The 20,091-nt window shown below is 36.3% G+C and overlaps 1 protein-coding gene across 1 annotated transcript in view; it reads right to left on the bottom strand.

The window, feature by feature from the left end:
• LOC110457883 (glutamate receptor ionotropic, NMDA 3A-like) overlaps positions 1–8,737 on the bottom strand; it is a 65,264-nt gene extending 56,527 nt beyond the window's left edge. The window contains exon 1 of the mRNA XM_021509336.1: positions 8,148–8,737. Coding sequence (XP_021365011.1) covers positions 8,148–8,528 — 381 coding nt within the window. The 5' untranslated portion in view covers positions 8,529–8,737. The remainder of the gene's footprint in view (positions 1–8,147) is intronic.
• Positions 8,738–20,091: the final 11,354 nt, after the last annotated feature.

Genomic DNA, 20,091 nt, shown 5'->3' with positions numbered 1-20,091 from the left:
ACATGGAAATTAAATGGACAGTAAAATATATGTAAATTTTACAAAAAGTAAAATCCCTTAATAGAAATGTTTTTAGCTTATGTTCATATCAATAATTCAAACCACAGTGTTAAACCAGTGTATCGAGATTGAAAGTGGATACAGCTACCGGTTTAAGGGAGGGGGTGATGTAGTGTGGGTTTTCTCGAGGAGATTTAACCGTTGACGTTCATGTACAAGTTGATTTCAAAAACAGTTATCAAAACACACTTATTGCAGAAGCAGTCCAAAATTAAACAGAAAGCAGCAACAGATATGTTTGTGTATAAAAAGTATCACCTCACACGTTCTACGTTTATATAACTGACAGTTGTAAAGGATCGCCGTCCCACTGCAAAAAGCTGTAACTAATGTAAGTGTTTGAAACTCTTTTTTCCTGCATCACTATAGCCTTGGTGATTCATTTCTGAAATGAAAACAACACCTAGCGGGAATTTCATGAACAGTGCAGATGAAATAAACAAAACATAATCAATTAGAGTGTTTTGAGTGTAAAAATATCATCGGGACCAGACGGGGATTCGAACCCTAGACTTGAAATTGTTACACTATCGCTTTACCTGGTCAACGGAGGTTATGTCCAAACGGAAGTTAAGGGGAGGTTACTTTATATAGTAAAAAATGCAGTACAGTTTGACATTGATCCTTAAGAAAGTAACATTAGAAAGCTGCTATTCCGAATAACGAACAACTGCACAACTTTACTTTGTTGTATTTGTGAACAACCTAATATCAATTTGTTAACATGTGTAATTTTATGATGTGTGTATGTTAGCTGACACTTCTGTCTCCAAAATAGCTCCTTGGAGTGTTGTCCATTAATATTGTTGACTATGTGTGATGCTCATCTATCTTTTGTTGCTATTTTAGTGTCAAATATAATTTTGTCCTATTCCGTATAAATTTCCAAAATTTGTTTTCAATTCCTTTATAAATATTCTTAGTTTTTGTTTTTGTTCTTGTTTATATTTTTATTTTTTATTTTTTTTGGAGAGGAGGGGGAGTTGTTGTTAAGTTCAACTCAAAATGTTCTCTTCGTGGACATATAGGATATTATGAATCAATACGCTATAATTGATATTGTTCATTAATCACCTTTCTTTGTCGCTTGAAGTGTTGCTCACAGCGACCGGTTTAGGCATTTACAAGACAAAGTCATTCAGCAAATCCTAAAAAACCACATCATCTCTCATTGCCAATGTAGATGGCGGACAAAGGGTAAATTACATGTAAGAAATACGGCTTGGTATTTCGTCTTCTCCAAAAATCTTATTTATATGTAACGCTTTAATTCATTTAAATACTTCAAAACGACTTACGGTTGGATATTGAACAATCGAATAGTTGGTGCAAATGAAGTAATATCCATGATGACATTGAATGAATTTGACCCTATTGTACTTTCATTCAAACAAATACGGCTAAAGTCATTCACTCTTTTTAATGGGTTTTTTTACGATGTAAATAAATAGCATAACAGAATTTTAAAACAGCAATATTATGTATAACTCATTATTATTGAACCTCTCGGTGGGGTGTGTATATTTCCAAACCGTCACATCTCAGCTGATATTCTGCTGATATTACGTCAGTCTTATATAGCCGACATACATAAAGAATTACTTTCCTTCCAGACACCTCTTTACGTAATAAACCAATGTAACTACGAACAAGTCTTATTAATAAGAACAGCCATTTGTGTGAAACAATTTTGTATTTCCTTTTCCGTTACCTTTTGCGTCAGGCGACAAATATCACAGTTTGAATTTTAAGTCACGAAATGATCATCAAATATCAAATTCGTTAGATATCCTCTACATACGGTTTTAGCACATTCATATATCAACTAATCGGCAATAATCTCAACTAACAATAGATCATAAGTAAGTGCTATCGAAACGCCAAAATAGGACTACCGCTAGCATAAGTGTTTTGATAGTTGTGTGCTGGTAAGGGTGTGAGCGTTTATTTGTTTTTGTTTTGTTTTGGTGTGGGGGTTGGTTGGGTGGAGGGGGGGTTCTTTGGTGTGTGCATTTTTTATACGATATTACCATGTCAGTGCTTTCTAGAAATAGAACCGCCAGCACGAAAGATTATACAAATCACGAATCAGACATTCTGATGCTGTGTATGACGTATGAACGATGGCCGAATTACTTTCTTGGCTGACCCATGGTCTAAGAATGGTTCCAAGTGTCCATTAGCCTACATCAGTTCCTTATCGGTGCATCTTAATGGAAGGAGACTCCGGCCCCACGCTGACGCATAATCTCACCTTTGACCCTCATCTACGTTTCTGTTTTCTCCCTGATAGACGATATCGCCTCATTGCTTTGTCAGTTTCTGGTAATGAAACCTTTGAATCAATCGAAACCCTCTCTCGATCGACTAATCAGACTAAAGGTCGTTCACAATTATATGTACTTGTCAGCGTAAATTGTGCTTCTTCCTGAAATAATCATGACTCTCATATCTGTACTCCCTAATATATGTTTTTTGATAGCCAACGTAAGACTTTAATATCAGGCTACATCAAGCAGAAAACAATCCTTTCTATTGTCTCGGTAAATTTAGAAAAAATCCTGAAATATAGAACTAAAAGTTATTTTATGTAACTATGTATTTTGGAAACGAAATACATGGTTATATTATTTTATAAAGAAAGGCTATTTCTTACATTAAACCTCTTTGTATAAACTTGTGATTTTCTAATGTTTCTCTGTTAAATATGATACACTATTAAAATGAATGCTACCGACATATAATTCGAAATAAGAGTTAATAGAAAAAATACACACAAATTCACAACGTGTTTCATGATTTTCATGTTCATATCTCTGACTTGGGCTGAGGCTAGCTCACTTATTGTAACACTACATCGTACAGTACTATAATAGCTGGCTCTACGAACGTAAACCCTTACATTTATACAGTAACACATAGAATAGAGCACGAGCCGTTCTGCTGTTTAAGTATTACACCAATTTGGTTATCTGAGCATGAACCGTCTGATGTTCAAGCATTACCCCAAATTGGTTCTCTGAACACGAACCGTTCCGATGTTCAAGTATTACCCAAATTTAGTTCTCTTAACACGAACCGTTTCGATGTTCAAGTATTACCCCAATTTGGCTCTCTTAACATGAACCGTTCAGCTGTTTAAATATTACCCCAATTTGGTTCTCTAAACACGAACCGTTCTGCTGTTCAAGTATTACCCAAATTTGGTTATCTGAGCATGAACCGTTCCGCTGTTAAAGTATTACCCCAATTTGGTTATCTGAGCATGAACCGTTTCGATGTTCAAGTATTACCCAAATTTGGTTCTCTGAACACGACCCTTCCGATGTTCAAGTATTACCCCAAATTGGTTCTCTGAACACGTCCCGTTCCGATGTTCAAGTATTACCCCAATTTGGTTCTCTCAACACGAACCGTTCCGATGTTCAAGTATTACCCCAATTTGGTTCTCTTAATATTAACCGTTCAGTTGTTTAAATATTACCCCAATTTGGTTCTCTTAACACGAACCGTTCTGCTGTTCAAGTATTAACAAAATTTGGTTATCTGAGCATGAACCGTTCCGCTGTTCAAGTATTACCCCAATTTGGTTATCTGAGCATGAACCGTTTCGAAGTTCAAGTATAACCTCAATTTGGTTCTCTTAACACGAACCGTTCCGATGTTCAAGTATTACCCCAATTTGGTTGTCTTAACACGAACCGTTCCGCTGTTAAAGTATTACCCCAATTTGGTTCTCTGAGCACGAATCGTTCTGCTGTTAAAGTATTTCCCCAATTTGGTTTTTGAATACGAACAGTTCCGCTGTTAAAGTATTACCCCAATTTGGTTCTCTGAACACGAACCGTTCCGCTGTTTAAGTGTTACCTCAATTTGGTTCTCTGAACACGAAACGTTCCGCTGTTAAAGTATTATCCCAATTCGATTCTCTGAGCACAAACAGTTCAGCTGTCCAAGTATTACCCCAATTTGGTTTTCTGAGCACGAACCGTTCTGCTGTTCAAGAATTACCCCAATTTGGTTTTTGAATACGAACCGTTCAGCTGTTCAAGTATTACCCCAAATTGGTTCTCTGAACACGAAACGTTCCGCTGTTAAAGTATTGCCCCAATTTGGTTCTCTGATCACGAACCGTTCCGCTGGTAAAGTATTATCCCAATTCGATTCTCCGAGCACAAACAGTTCAGCTGTCCAAGTATTACCCCAATTTGGTTATATGAGCACGAACCGTTCCGCTGTTAAAGTATTAACCAAATTTGATTATCTGAGCACGAACCGCTCCGTTGTTCAAGTATTTCCCCAATTTGGTTTTTGAATACGAACAGTTCCGCTGTTAAAGTATTGCCCCAATTTGGTTCTCTGATCACGAACCGTTCCGCTGGTAAAGTATTATCCCAATTCGATTCTCTGAGCACAAACAGTTCCGCTATTCAAGAATTACCCCAATTTGGTTCTCTTAGCACAAACCGTTTCGCTGTTCAAGTATTTTACCCATTTGGTTTTTGAGCACGAACCGTTCCGTGGTAGATGTATTAACTCAGCGTTGTCGACGTCAATGCTTTAGTCAGAGACTACTATTAAAGTCTAAGATATATTGATCATAGTTCGCTCAGAGTACGGTCTGTGCACACTAATATCTATACTTATCCGTCAGTATAGACCTTAAATTTATTTATCAAACCCTGTTGCTCAAAGGTTGGTTAACTTTAATCAGTGGCTGGGAAAAAATTCAAATTATTGTCAGTACGACGAAAGAGCTTCAACGCAAAATACATCAATCTAATCCGTCTTATCAAACATATAGCGGTGAAATATATAAGATTGTTTTTTTATTTTCGTGTATCAATATTATATATTATCTAAATTTTTAACTTTTTCTCTAACCACTGGTTAAAGCTAACGAAGCTTTTTGAGTAACTGGGGATAGAACACACACTTATTGCAATGCAGTTCCCTTCAGTATGGTCATGAGTTAGTTTTCTACACACTACACCCCTGTAGGTCGGGGATCGAGAAAATAATACATCTGCTGTTACCCACTGCATGTATCGTAAGAGGCTACTAATGTGAGAACCCCTAGCAGAATTTGGTATTTGCTTTAGTGCCTTCTATTTTGGGACAAACAATGTTACCAAAATAAATCTGCTGCATCCATTGCAATAGTCGGGGTCTTTCTATTTCTCTGCTTCTAAATATCTTTTATTCCCTAGCGCTTTGCTTGACAATGCCTCGCTTTTGGTATTGATGTTGAACGTTTGCCCAGGTGAGGAAGGCAATGGTTTCTGCCCCCAGACCGGAACATACAAAAGTTCTTAAAATGATACTTGTTATTCCCTGCTTAACGTTCAGCATTTAGGGTAATGGCAACAACTGGTTCACTCGTTGTTAGTATCATGTGACCGGGCGGAATGCTGTGCTGGGTTCCTTTGGCATGGCATTTCAGTGAGATAGCACTATACAGTTTGCATCAGAACCGCGCTATCACAAGGAGGCAATTACACCAAAATACCCTGCCTCCAGTACACATACACACATACACAACACGCATTGAGACATGTCCTTGAATGACCTTAGCTGATCATAGGACGTTGAATAGAATAAAACCAAACCAATCTGTACACCAACATCCATACTGTATCCATCAGACTGGCCATGAAATGGTTCCCTGGACACTACTTGCCAATCCTTTAATACTCACCGTCAAACTGAATGCATAAGTATGGACCTCAATCTGTTTTCCGAGTACTTATACTGATCCGCCTACATACGTGTAGACTTCAGTTGGATCTCCTGAAGATTATACACAGGCTATGTGAGTATACAGTTTGACAGATGAGTACTATCGAAGAAACTGAAAGAACAAGACTAATTGGTATATTTGAACGGTCGTTAATCGTGTGGATAATGGCGACCTAAAGTAAACATAATTTACAGAGGTCACATACGAAAGTAATATTTACATTATTAACCATTAACTATCCGGTCGTGTTTTACACATTTTCTCAATCTACCCATTCCCATATGTGTATCTTCTGATTACCACCCTGTCCCAGCTCCGACCACGCCGATACTCTACCAGGAATACCTCTGGTGTATCTTTGGCCTTCGTTGTATGACACGTCCAGCACCAGGACGGGCTGGTGTGAGGGTCGATTACAGGTAGGACTATACATTGGATCGTCCATTGATCGACACGTCAACACTGGAAACAATTCTGCTCTATACTAGTGATTAGTGTGTAGATTTAACAGCAGTTTTACACCTGTTGATAATATAAACACACCATTATAATCCTCCTATCGCCCGAGTTGTTGGCGGAAAACAGCTTTGCCTCTCGGGTTAGGGTCTCGTTCCGGTGGTATAATGCAGTGTTTTGATTAATCCTACGGTGGGTTTTTTCAACATCCTCTCTGCTGAATGTTAAACACACAATAAAACAGTTGATAAGGCTTTTCTTATTGTTAGTTGTCTATCATCCAAATTCCTCATAAATTATTCCAAGAAATAAAGATTTAAGGTGGACAAAAAAACTGATAATTTTATTTTACAAAGTAACATCCAGAAGGATGACGATTAGCCTAAATGTTCAAAAAGGAAGCTTGGGTTTATACAAGACCGTTTTTATAAATACAAACTGGTAGGGCTTAGTAACGGGGCTCAAAATCCGACACAAGCTTTACCAAACACAATGTTCCACATCTTATTGGATTCAAAAGATAGATGACAATCTGGTCATAAAGGAATACTCATCTAATGGCAAAAACGTCCATTTGATTAAATCTCATGAATGCTGAAAGATGAAAAATAAAATATCAACTTTATATTCAAGATAACTGAATTTTGAATCAGTGTGATGATCCAGGGCTTACTAGAGCAAAGACTTTGTATCGATTCTGTCAATTCAATATGACTTCCATAACGGAATTGTTTGGTATATGTGGCTTGGGTCATCATACCAAACGAAAAAATTTTTACCAAATTTATATTTCGACGTAAGTAACTGAACATTGAGCCAGTATTTATTATCATATCAGTGTGATTCCTCAGAGCTGCCGGAGATGCTATTGACTAATCGCAGATAGCGCTCGCGCGACGAGAGCGCGAACGCGATATATACATTTTATGCCGTAGACTTTATAGATATGCAAATATTCTTTTGCACTTTGAATGTTGGTGGCTGGATTTTTTTCTGAAAATCTTCAACATAAATATGAATTCATAATGGTACTGAAATTTTAATCCATTTAAAACATTTGTTAAGAAAAAACTTGTTATACTTCAGTTAATTAAAATGTCCCTTAAAGTTTTCATCTAACTCGACAGACCATGCACACAGAGTCGTTTCTTAATGTATGTGCCTAGACGTGCTCCGAATATAATCAGGAAGGAAACGGAGAGTCTGAAACGTGTAAACGGTATGGCTTTCATTTCAGGTTTAAAGCAAATTATCCTGAAATAAACATGTATCAAGACCAACTATAAGCCTATATGAATGTAGATGTACCAGTTGACATAGGTTCGTGCGTTCAGCGCGGACGTTGTTTGATATCTGATAGAGAAAACCTGTTCAGTCATAGATCGTTAAATTGACCATTAACACCTGGGGAAATCTCCATACTGAAACCATACTGGTGATCATCATAAAATATGTACTTAAAGAAATTATATGGGTTTTTTTTCTTTCGACATTTTCTCCTAATTTCTTAGTAGTATAATAATTTTGTTGTTGAAAACATTTAGGAAATAATGAAGTCAATTACCGTTGTGAACCAATCAGACACTTATGTTTTAATTTGATTTCACTCATGGTGATATTTATGAAACGTTCATATGTTCTTTACCAAAAAAAAATAGCCATATCTTTTTTAAATTGGCACATTAACGTGCATTACCTGTACCAATCTTTAAAGTGACGTCATGATCTTGTTTTATGGTGTGCTCATAATTAGAATATAACAAATCAAGAGAGATTTGCTATTTCTGTAGAAATTGTTTTTAAAAACAAAGGTATATTGCTGATTTATGTTTCACAAGAGAAGCGCCCAGGAAGTGAAAACGACGTTGAAGTGCCAACAGAATATACTTACGGGCTTTTTCGCATCTGAAGTGTCGTAAACTAGAAGCGGAAGTTGTGTAGACGTTGCGAATGTCGTTGCTGCATTGATGACAGAACTATTTCCAAAGGCGATCCCTACATCCCAAACACCAGACAGTGCAATTCCTGTGAGATTCCTTAAGTTATAATCGTAATTTTTACTTCCTTCAATTACCTCCCAAGTGATATTCACGCCATTGGAATATATGTTTTCCTTGAAGTGCTTTTCAAATGTTCCGAGACACATATTCTTTAATTCCTGATCACAGATTCCTAGAATTCTTACTTGAGAACAAACACCGCAAACGGAAATCACCAAAGAAATGAAGAAGTAGCCCAGGAGTGATATTAATCCACACAGATCGCGGGCCATTTTGGTTGGAACACGTTATTTCCATTGCTTGTATAATAACACCTTTTGCTATTGATATTTTTGCTGGAAAAACAGTTTGAAACGTAACACATGAAGGACGAAAAATTTACTTCCATACTACGCGCTAGCGACATGGTAAATGGCACTACGCTACAGATGCACTATCAGAGCGAGGGTCCAGCTCGCCACTGCATCCGTACACCGGTACATCTGAACAGCGAACGGTTATAGTTGTCAATGACGCTGGTCGTCCGTACCGAAGTCAGCATCACACCAGCTCCTCCTCTATCACGGTTATATCTTATTGGATTTGGAATCATGATTCTATATCAGGAAGCATCCTATTTAAGTCACGATTGTTGACTTGCCAGTGCTTCTAAATTTAAAGCCTTCATACTTTTCTGACATTAATTACATGCGAGTAGATTTAAATAAACTGATCAGTAAGACTCGATGAGGAAATCATGGCTACATATTGGGAAGAGGTTTCTTGATTTTTATCCTTATGTTGACGGTATTATTTTTCAGAATACGGGTCGGTGTCATGTCATTCGGTTTTGTGCCCGTGGAATAGATTTTCGCCGAGAAAACCTGTCCTTGCGTCCTTCTGAAATACTGAATATGATCACCGCTCCGATCTCTGATTTATAACTCTGCGGAATAAATAAAATATTGGCTAGCTGGACGCTCTATTGGAAATGTTTTAGATACAATGGAGTTCTGATAATTTACCTGCATAATGGCACTTAATGAGCAGAAAGGGTCGATACGTTCGGAACCCTCTCGGGAGGGATGCGCGTGAGTGAGTGGAAAATGGAAGCAACAGATGTCAACAACCATATCTGTCATACATCGTGTATACTAGAACTGTAGAATCAGAGACCGCGATTCTATCAAACTTATTAAAGTGCTCGATCGATAATTGTCGCTTGACGGGAAAATAAAACACCATGAACAGGTAAGCTAATGTAGTGCATATGTCCCCGCTAGAGTTGATGGCCATCATCATTAACCTCTCATCGCTGGTGTTATTGAGCGATTATTTATCGTAATACAGCACTTTGATACCATTTACATGTCTCGTGTGGAAAAACAATACAAAGGAGTGACGATTACATTCCACAGCCTATAAATTATTCCTTGCGTTAAAATGTTAGCCTAACGTTTTAAACCATTTCGTATTTCACTGTTGTTATTGATTGGCTTATATCGTTTATTTATATTTATCTTCACATAAGTGAAAATTTTCCATTAGTCACCGAGCAAAGGTTCATGTCTTGAGTCGACATAGTGTGTTTATAACTATTATTTTAGAGGGAGTTGTTCATCGCGCTGTCTGAAACAAAAACCACACCGGAGAATAACTCATTTGAATCGGAACTCCGGCGATCTGTGATTGACTAATATGTATGGTTCGTCATATCTGCAGACTCTTGTAAGGAAATGACCTAATCTCTCAAGCTGTATATGTATCCCTCAAGAGTAATTGCGAGCGATTCCTATATACCCAACATCCAGATGTAGATATTGACGTGCCGCTATATTAAACAAATCCCGTCATGTTTTCATTTCACACACGTTTGCCTATTTTCATCAAAATTTGACTTGTATGCCAAGACGACGGTTTGAAATGCCTTTCAATCGATACATCACTCGGTCAGGACTATAGGGTTTAGACGTCCCTGGTCCCGGCACACTCTGGACAGCGCCACAAGAGACTAGGAAATCAACCCAGGGAAGGCGGGTAATATAGCCCACCGGTGGCGATCAACGTATAGTCCACAGAAGACCAAGGATATTGCACAGGGAAACCCTGTTACCCCGGAAATTTACTGAAAGTCTTATACCGCCATGTTTGTTAATAATAATATTCGGGTTTAACGTTGTTAAACATTTGAAAAGAAAAAAGGAATATGTTTTATATATACTCTTTGTTTATATATGGTTTAACTGTGATTCCTTTTATTATTTATCAGGTTCAAATAACAAGCGTTCAACATTAATTTGAAATTTAAAATAATATCGAAAAAAACATCGGTCATAGTGCTAAAGTTAGTTTAATTTGTCAAATAATTCTGATAATAATGTCATTCTACACTTCACATATATATTGAATATGGTCATACACTGTAACAGTGTTTACCATTATTACATACGGACAGAAACTGTAACTGTCATACCGTTATTACATACGGACAAAAACTGTAACTGTCATACCGTTATGACATACGGACAGAAACTGTAACTGTCATACCGTTATAACATACGGACAGAAACTGTAACTGTCATACCTTTATAACATACGGACAGAAACTGTAACTGTCATACCTTTATAACATACGGACAGAAACTGTAACTGTCATACCTTTATAACATACGGACAGAAACTGTAACTGTCATACCTTTATAACATACGGACAGAAACTGTAACTGTCATACCGTTATAACATACGGACAGAAACTGTAACTGTCATACCGTTATTACATAAGGACAGACACTGTTACTGTCATACCATTATTACATGCTGACATAAACTGTAACTGTCATACCGTTATTACATACGGACAGAAACTGTAACTGTCTTACCGTTATTACATAAGGACAGACACTGTTACTGTCATACCATTATCACATACGGACATAAACTGTAACTGTCATACCGTTATAACATACGGACAGACACTGTAACTGTCATACCGTTATGACATACGGACAGACACTGTAACTGTCATACCATTATTACATACGGACAGACACTGTAACTGTCATACGGTTATTACATACGGACAGACACTGTAACTGTCATATACCGTTATTACATACCGAAAGACACTGTAACTGTCATACCGTTATTACACACGGACAGACACTGTAACTGTCATTCCGTTATTACATACGGACATAAACTGTAACTGTCATACCGTTATAACATACGGACAGAACCTGTAACTGTCATACCGTTATTACATACGGACAGACACTGTAACTGTCATATACCGTTATTACATCCCGAAAGACACTGTAACTGTCATACCGTTATTACATACAGACAAAATACCGTTATTACATACGGACAGAAACTGTAACTGTCATACCGTTATTACATAAGGACAGACCCTGTAACTGTCATACCGTTATTACATACGGACAGAAACTGTAACTGTCATACCGTTATTACACACGGACAGATACTGTAACTGTCATACCGTTATTACATACGGACAGACACTGTTACTGTCATACCGTTATTACATACGGACAGACACTGTTACTGGCATACCATCATTACATACGGACAGACACTGTAACTGTCATACCGTTATTACATACGGACAGAAACTGTAACTGTCATACCGTTATTACATACGGACAGACACTGTAACTGTCATACCGTTATTACACACGGACATAAACTGTAACTGTCATACCGTTATTACATACGGACAGACACTGTAACTGGCATACCGTTATTACACACGGACATTAACTGTAACTGTCATACCATCATTACATACGGACAGACACTGTAACTGTCATACCGTTATACATACGAACAGAAACTGTAACTGTCATACCGTTATTACATAAGGACAGACACTGTAACTGGAATACCATCATTACATACGGACAGACACTGCAACTGTCATAAAGTTATTACATACGGACAGACACTGTAACTGGCATACCGTTATTACATACGGACAGACACTGTTACTGTCATACCGTTATTACATACGGACAGAAACTGTAACTGTCATACCGTTATGACATACGGACAGACACTGTAACTGTCATACCGTTATTACATACGGACAGACACTGTAACTGTCATACCATCATTACATACGGACAGACACTGTAAGTGTCATACCGTTATTACATACGGACAGACACTGTAACTGTCATACCATTATTACATACGGACATAAACTGTAACTGTCATACCGTTATTACATAAGGACAGACACTGTAACTGGAATACCATCATTACATACGGACAGACACTGTAACTGTCATACCGTTATTACATACGGAAAGACACTGTTACTGTCATACCGTTATTACATACGGATAGACACTGTAACTGTCATACCGTTATTACATACGGACAGACACTGTAACTGTCATACCGTTATTACTTACGGAAAGACACTGTTACTGCCATACCGTTATTACATACGGATAGACACTGTAACTGTCATACCGTTATGACATACGGACAGACACTGTAACTGTCATACCGTTATACATACGAACAGAAACTGTAACTGTCATACCGTTATTACATACGGACATACACTGTAACTGTCATACCGTTATTACATACGGACAGACACTGTAACTGTCATACCGTTATACATACGAACAGAAACTGTAACTGTCATACCGTTATGACATACGGACATACACTGTAACTGTCATACCGTTATTACATACGGAAAGACACTGTAACTGTCATACCGTTATTACATACGGACAGACACTGTAACTGTCATACCGTTATTACATTCGGACAGACACTGTAACTGTCATACCGTTATTACATACAGACAAAGAGTGTAACTGTCATACCGTTATTACATACAGACAAAAAGTGTAACTGTCATACCGTTATTACATACGGACATACACTGTAACTGTCATACCGTTATTACTTACGGAAAGACACTGTTACTGTCATATACCGTTATTACATACAGACAAAAAGTGTAACTGTCATACCGTTAATACTTACGAACAAAACATACATTGGTATTCAACGAGACAACCTTTAGATATTCGTCCTATTACATTTTAAAACTACCTACCATTACATGATGAAAATGTTTCTGTATCAAAACAGTTGTGGATACCATAGTTTGAACTTCGGCGTCATGTTCAAATGACTACTGCTATTATTTGGTAAGATTGGTTTTTAATTAAATCACTTAATAGGTAAATAAATATCTTAGTTTATGTAGCAAAGGTTTTCCAAAACTACTACTTATTCTCTCGTCGCTTCATCTGCATCTAAACATAAAATGTTAGGCTTCGAATGAAATGAATAAAAAGTGCCATCTGATTGGTCAATACGTAAGGTGATATTTTTACAGTGACATTAATCTTCTTCTTTTTTAAACAAAAACAAATTATCAAAAAATCTAAACAGAAATATATTAGACCTGTATTAATTGTATGTGTATTTTTCCGTTATTATTGCACCGATGTGTTCTAGGGCGATACGATATTGTTAAATTACAGACAGAAGCAGAGCTAGACCGCAGAAGTTGATAGATTTCTTTAAAGTTTTGGTATTCTTAAAGATCAAACAAGTGCATTCCCTATAATTGGGAAATGAGTAATATTTCACATCTGTTTTCCCCTCGCTGAGCCTTATTTTACCGAGGGGAGTCGTTTGTATTGCAGTTCACGGTCGACTGACGTGCTACATCACAGAACCAGATTCCCTTCCGTGCTGTTGGGTCTGTATGGTGAAGGTTTGGAACCGTTCGATATAATACTGTTGTTTGTTAAATTACACACGTTTTCACAGAGGTAGCAGAAACAGAACAAACATCATTAAAAATATAATAAGGAATATTGTTAGCCTGTTGTATTCGTTGTTTTCTAATCGTTACCCATAAACAATAGATCTGAAGAAGGAAACAATGGCACCCAATGATCCCGAGAAACAGGTCTAGGTGGAAGAGCAAGATTCTACCTTCACCCAATCCTCTTTGCATGTTGCAATATTTTGAAATAAGTTAAATATGTTTACAAGATTATGGCTTGTGACAGGTTCTACCAGCTTACATTATATGACATTACTTGATTGGGTCAAAACCAACAAGAGAATAAGAGGTATTGATAAAGTAGCAAGTAAGATACTAGTAACCTTCGCTATCCTATAGTGACGTCATAATAACTTCCTCAGGGAAAATAACTTCAATAGGCCGTACATTGTAACGTCCAATCACTTGTCAGAGGACACACTTCAGCATTGAACATCTCGCAGCTGGCATTTATAACCAAATGACTGCCAAATGGAAGAGAAAAAGTTCAAGAATCGTTCATGTTGAATTCGTAAACGTTTTTTGACCACTTTTATGAACACAAATGAAAGCAGTTCGATTGTCATTTTCAATAGATTTATACCGTGAAAATGAAAATCAATTAATTAAAAGTCGGCATTAGTTTAATGCATTTAAGGTATTTCATCGTGTACAGTTGGTCAATAGATAATATCAGCTGTCTTCAAGGGAGGACTGTGGGTTCTAACGTTACAATTATCGAGTAATGTCATTCATAGGTGGTATGAATGCCATTTGTATTTTAGTGTGGTTCTATAGAGTCATGGTCATTCAATATTTAATATAAAACAATAAATATTTGATGAATGAACAATATTCTGTCGTTCAACCTACATTTTGATCGGATTAACTGTAAATAGCATATCACATTCCGTACTTCACCTCTATTATCAATTATTTCTGTGTCTCCATTACATCAAAAACCATGCCACCACACAATTGTAGTCTCATACACGGGATGTTGTATGTATCTGAAATACTAAGGCTCAGTGGAGTATAAAACCACAAACATATAGGCAAGGGTGTATCAATATCATTTAGAAGAACAATTATAAATTTTGTTCTAGATAAATTCATTATCAATTGTTTATTTAGATTAATAATGCATTTGAAGCAGATAGAATATCAAGGCAACTCATGTAGCAATTTGCAATATCGTTTTCAAGAAAAATACGCTTTGCTTTTACTTTTCTGAGGCGTGTCCAGTAAATAGAACATACATGTATCAAAAATACAGACAATAAACAGTGAGTACGACGCTCAATTGTCAATAGGCTGTGTCATAGAGGTCGCTTCTATATGTCTTTTTACAGCGAAGTCTAACCGATGTCTCCAGGCAAAATCTGATGGGCCTGATCACGCTCCGACTATAAAAGGAAATGTGAGTTTGATATGGTGCTGAGAGAATTTTGTTAACATCCGTGTACTTCGGATATGTATCAATAAAGAGATATTATAAGAACTTCCTCTTTTCCTGGCCGTTCTTTATGTTTTCGTTTTCATACTATATCCGAATTGTAAAACATCTTTTGTGATTTGATTATTATATGAACACATCCGAAAACACACTGTAACAGGCAATCTGATTAAAACTTAAAATGTGCTTGATCTTTCTTCTTTTTTCTGTCTCTATTCCTTTCATTTATGATATCATCAGTCCCCTATGTTGACTGTAACCTGAAGGCTAAACTTTAACCTGGTAAAGTTTTGATGATTAACCTATCTGTTGCGTTCGTTAACTTTCAAAATGTAATAAAGGCGTATACAGGCACTTTCCCTTACATTATATTTTTTTAATACGTTTAGGAATACTTCAGACATGAATATTTATCGTTTTGGGCTACAGTACCAATAACAAGTCTTTAATGGACAAAATAGACATATGGCATATAAAAAATGCACTTTTCTGGCGTTTTACGTCGACATGCTTATTTGAAATGGAGGCCCCATTCTTCTTATTTGTAACGAGTATAGTACAAAGAATAAAGTCTGCGCACTAATAAAGCTCCTGCTATAAATAAGCATAGTAAGGCCACCCTTGGTTTACGTTTAAAATAAATGATATGTGTGTAAATCACATATACTCGTGTGAATACATAAAAAAAAAAACATAAAAGATACTTAATGTATGGTTATTGATTATATGACGCAATGTTTGGTTATGTTTTATTTTGTTCAACGTCCTATTAACAGCTAAGGTCGTTTAATTTAAGGACGTGCCTCCATGCATTTTGTCTATGCGTGTATGTGTAGTTGCCTCCTTGTGATAGCGCGGATCTTATGCCGACTTTATAGTGCTATCTCATATTTACTTTTTATGTATATTACATATTACATTTATAAATGTAATTTAATGATTGTATGAAGCACGGCTTTAATGCTACAAAGTTTGTACTTAATGTAAATTGATGAGTTATTATGCTCAGTAATAATCCTATAAAGTGTGCATTAACGTAGGTTCACTGACGGCTGCTAAATATTAGTTTACTTTATCAAAGTGTCAGACTTTACATTTCAATAATGTTTTTCTCGCTACAGTCCTGAACATATAATATGTTTTACGCTGTCAAAGGCTATAATGCTTTGTAATGTAACGTCTTTTTGACATTATATTTTCTTTTTCTCTAATTTATTTCTCTTTTTTTCCTCGGTTTACTTTATAAGCAGCACGTTTATTTGTTGATGAATTAATTGTACTTTTGTTATTTTGTCACCTTAATTTTAGTTTTTACACGTATTTATTTTCTATATCATTCCATGTTGATGATGCGTAATTATGAAACTTTTCAATTATGGAGGAAAAGTGACATGAATGAATACGAATAAACTATACAAATAATTAGTTTTTCCTCTTATATATGAATGTTGTCAATAAACGTACTTGCACTTGTAGGATAAAATGCCAACAGGCCAATACTGTTCTATACGTATAGAGAAGAAATACAACTTCTAACCCAAAACAAGAACAAAAATGCTACCAATATCTGAAGAAGCGTGTATGGAAATAGTAAATTACAACAATGAAATGATAACAATGTATGTCTGTATTAATGGCCCCTTATTTGTTTCAAACAAGTTCTGACAATTACAATTAACACAAGACTTTCTCTTCTGACCACGTGACTACCGTGTTACGAAGCGCGTTCACCCATGTCATTTTTATTTTGTGCATAAACTCTTGTTATCCGACCCATTTTCTTACGTTCGACTCAATGGACAAGCTTTTGGAGCATTGTGACGTCACATTAAATACAACAAAAAAGCTGTAAAAATAGTGACATTTAAGATTTCATAACAAGAAAGATAGTATAGTGTTAGACTAAAATGGATAACTAATTCGTTTTTATTTCATATACGCATAATGAAAATTCGTTCCAAAGTTTTATTTTCTTCATCTTAAAGCATCAGAACAAGAATTACATTTATCTCACATGAGATGAGATCTGATACAATATCCTATACATGAGTGCTGGACTCTCACGGTTTGTACTATGTTGCCAAAGCAGCCTGTAACAAAGGTTAAAACACATTGCATCTTAATTGAAGGGGGTTCAAAGAACACGCAAGTAAAAAGCAAGAAGTGTTAAAACCTATGCTCATCTTAACAGCATCAACTGTGAATACCAACACTTTCCAAACAAGCTAATGGTGACGTCGCCAACATTTGTACGTCGACTACAGTTGGGTTAATGAATGTGTTAAATGTTCATCTTAAAGGGGACAAATGGAAGAAACTCAGAGCAGAGCAGAGGTGGCCGCGGGCAATGACCCCTACTCATCCAAAACAAAAAACGGTGCGAATCTCTTTGCCCCCAATGCTAGTGGTTACAGCCTCTTAATGAGGGGAAATTGTCAATATTACGCAATGCTAATACCCTCAATACTTCACACACTGTTGATATCAATACAGCACGCATTCTCTAAAAACAATCTTCAGAAATGATCAAATATGATCATCGCAATAGAATTATCCTATGTTTGTTGGCTGTGATATTAACTTATAATATCATTTGTTAGGATAAATAGATGGTTTGTTGATAAAATTGTTGGCAAATATGTTTTGAATTTCAATTATATATATATTAATAGAATAAGTACAAGTAACATCCTCTTGAGTATCATATTTTTACATTTTCAAGGAATAAGAATCATCATCTTGAATGTAATATTAATTAAAATATATATAGGGAAGAATAAGTATCAGTTACATGATGTAGAGCGTTAAGTGTTGGGTGTTAATGAGGTAGGACATATTGGATATAGACATACCGTTAAATCCACGGTTACACAGCAATACAGAACACCTATTATCCAGCACACAGGCAGCCACGTGCAAACCTCTTCAATATCAGAAAAAACAGGTGGTTGGTATCTTATAAATCAGTACTTACGTTATTATTCTATTGTATTACTGACATATTCTATTGTATTACTGACATATTCTATTGTACTACTGACATATTCTATTGTATTACTGACATATTCTATTGATATTATTGGTGTTATTTGTTATATCTTTCCATTGTAAAGTGTATCGAAAGCCTTATTCTCTCTGTAATTAGATAGGGCGCTCTATCAAATGTCGTTTTATAATAATAGTGATATCATATTTATACATATTTGTAGAGTAAGTAACAGCCACTGGGCTTCAATTTAATCATATTTATACATATTCATAGAGTTAATAAGGAGCCTTAGGGGTATCATTTAATCACAGAATTCGACATCTGTAGTCTGGGATCAGAGAAAACAAACCGCGTAAACGCATAGAATTACTCATTTATATAAATAATTGTCGGAGTAAAATGTGGCGATGGTGTTTTAGAGAAGGCCTGTTCGATACGGTCACATTGTGGTAGACCTGTGGCGGGCGCGTTCGATACCAATTTGATCATCCAGACGACCTATATATAACAGCCGTGGCCCATTCCGCGCACATGACTTGCATGCTTGCTGTCTTCTCCTGTATGGTCTGCAACATTGTCGCTGTGTCTGATCATTCTAAAACCGCAAATGTTTTTTTGCAGAAACAAGTTACATAACAAACCGATTCGTGAGCAAAATCCTTATTTAGATTAATTAGCCATTTGATCATTGTTAAAGTGTCTCAGTATACAATTATACCTTACTCTGCACCTCATTTCCATCAGACGAAATAATTTGATATTCAAGGAATCAGTTACGTCTCAAATGGAGATAATTTCTTCCTAAAAGTACGCCAACCCTCTGACACATCTAAGCCTGCCTCTTGCCATGTCATCATTTTATTATGGCATACAAATGATTTATATGGTATTGAAAACCAAGAATTAGTGCTAGATAGCTGTTATCAATACGTTGGTATTCAAGCTCATTCTTTATGTAAGGTATACTTCTAGATTGATATACTGTAGGTTTTCGTTGTGATAAATAACAACACATCTGTGGCGGGTGGCGTCGATAAAACAGAAGACGCTTACGCTTCCGGAACCCCTGGTCTAATTATAATTGTAATCTTTCTTTTTTTCTTATCATGCCCTAATATTTTTTTTACACGTTTTTTTTTCGAATTGCGGTTTTGTTGAAACCTCGGTATTCTCTTGTATTCTCGTTTTCCCCTTTGCCCTCGTGAAACATGCTGCATTTTCAGGGAAGAGAAAATCACATTTCCCTACAACAAGGACAATATATGTTAAGTGTATCCACTACTCTTCTAATTTCCCCTCTTTTTCATCCATTTAATATTTTCGTTATGTAATCGAAGGGCGCAATAAACCGATATTTAACTGGTAACTCTAAGTCGAAACGTGAATGCTCCAGGGAGTAAATATATCGCTATCGTTATTGGACAGTATGAAATGGGTTTTTTTCTATTCTTTCTATTCACTGCACTCAAAGCAAGACTTTGTGAATATGCAGATAGAGTACCTTGTTGTTTTGGTTCATATTTGCTACATGTATAAGGGTATTTCATAAACCCTATCACTGATAACATATTTGGAAGCCAATCTTG

Source organism: Mizuhopecten yessoensis, unplaced genomic scaffold (assembly GCF_002113885.1).
Source record: "Mizuhopecten yessoensis strain PY_sf001 unplaced genomic scaffold, ASM211388v2 scaffold9369, whole genome shotgun sequence".
NCBI classification, from domain to species: domain Eukaryota; kingdom Metazoa; phylum Mollusca; class Bivalvia; order Pectinida; family Pectinidae; genus Mizuhopecten; species Mizuhopecten yessoensis.
The sequence above is the reverse complement of the archived record's forward strand: the minus strand, read 5'-3'. Positions and strand labels throughout refer to the sequence as shown.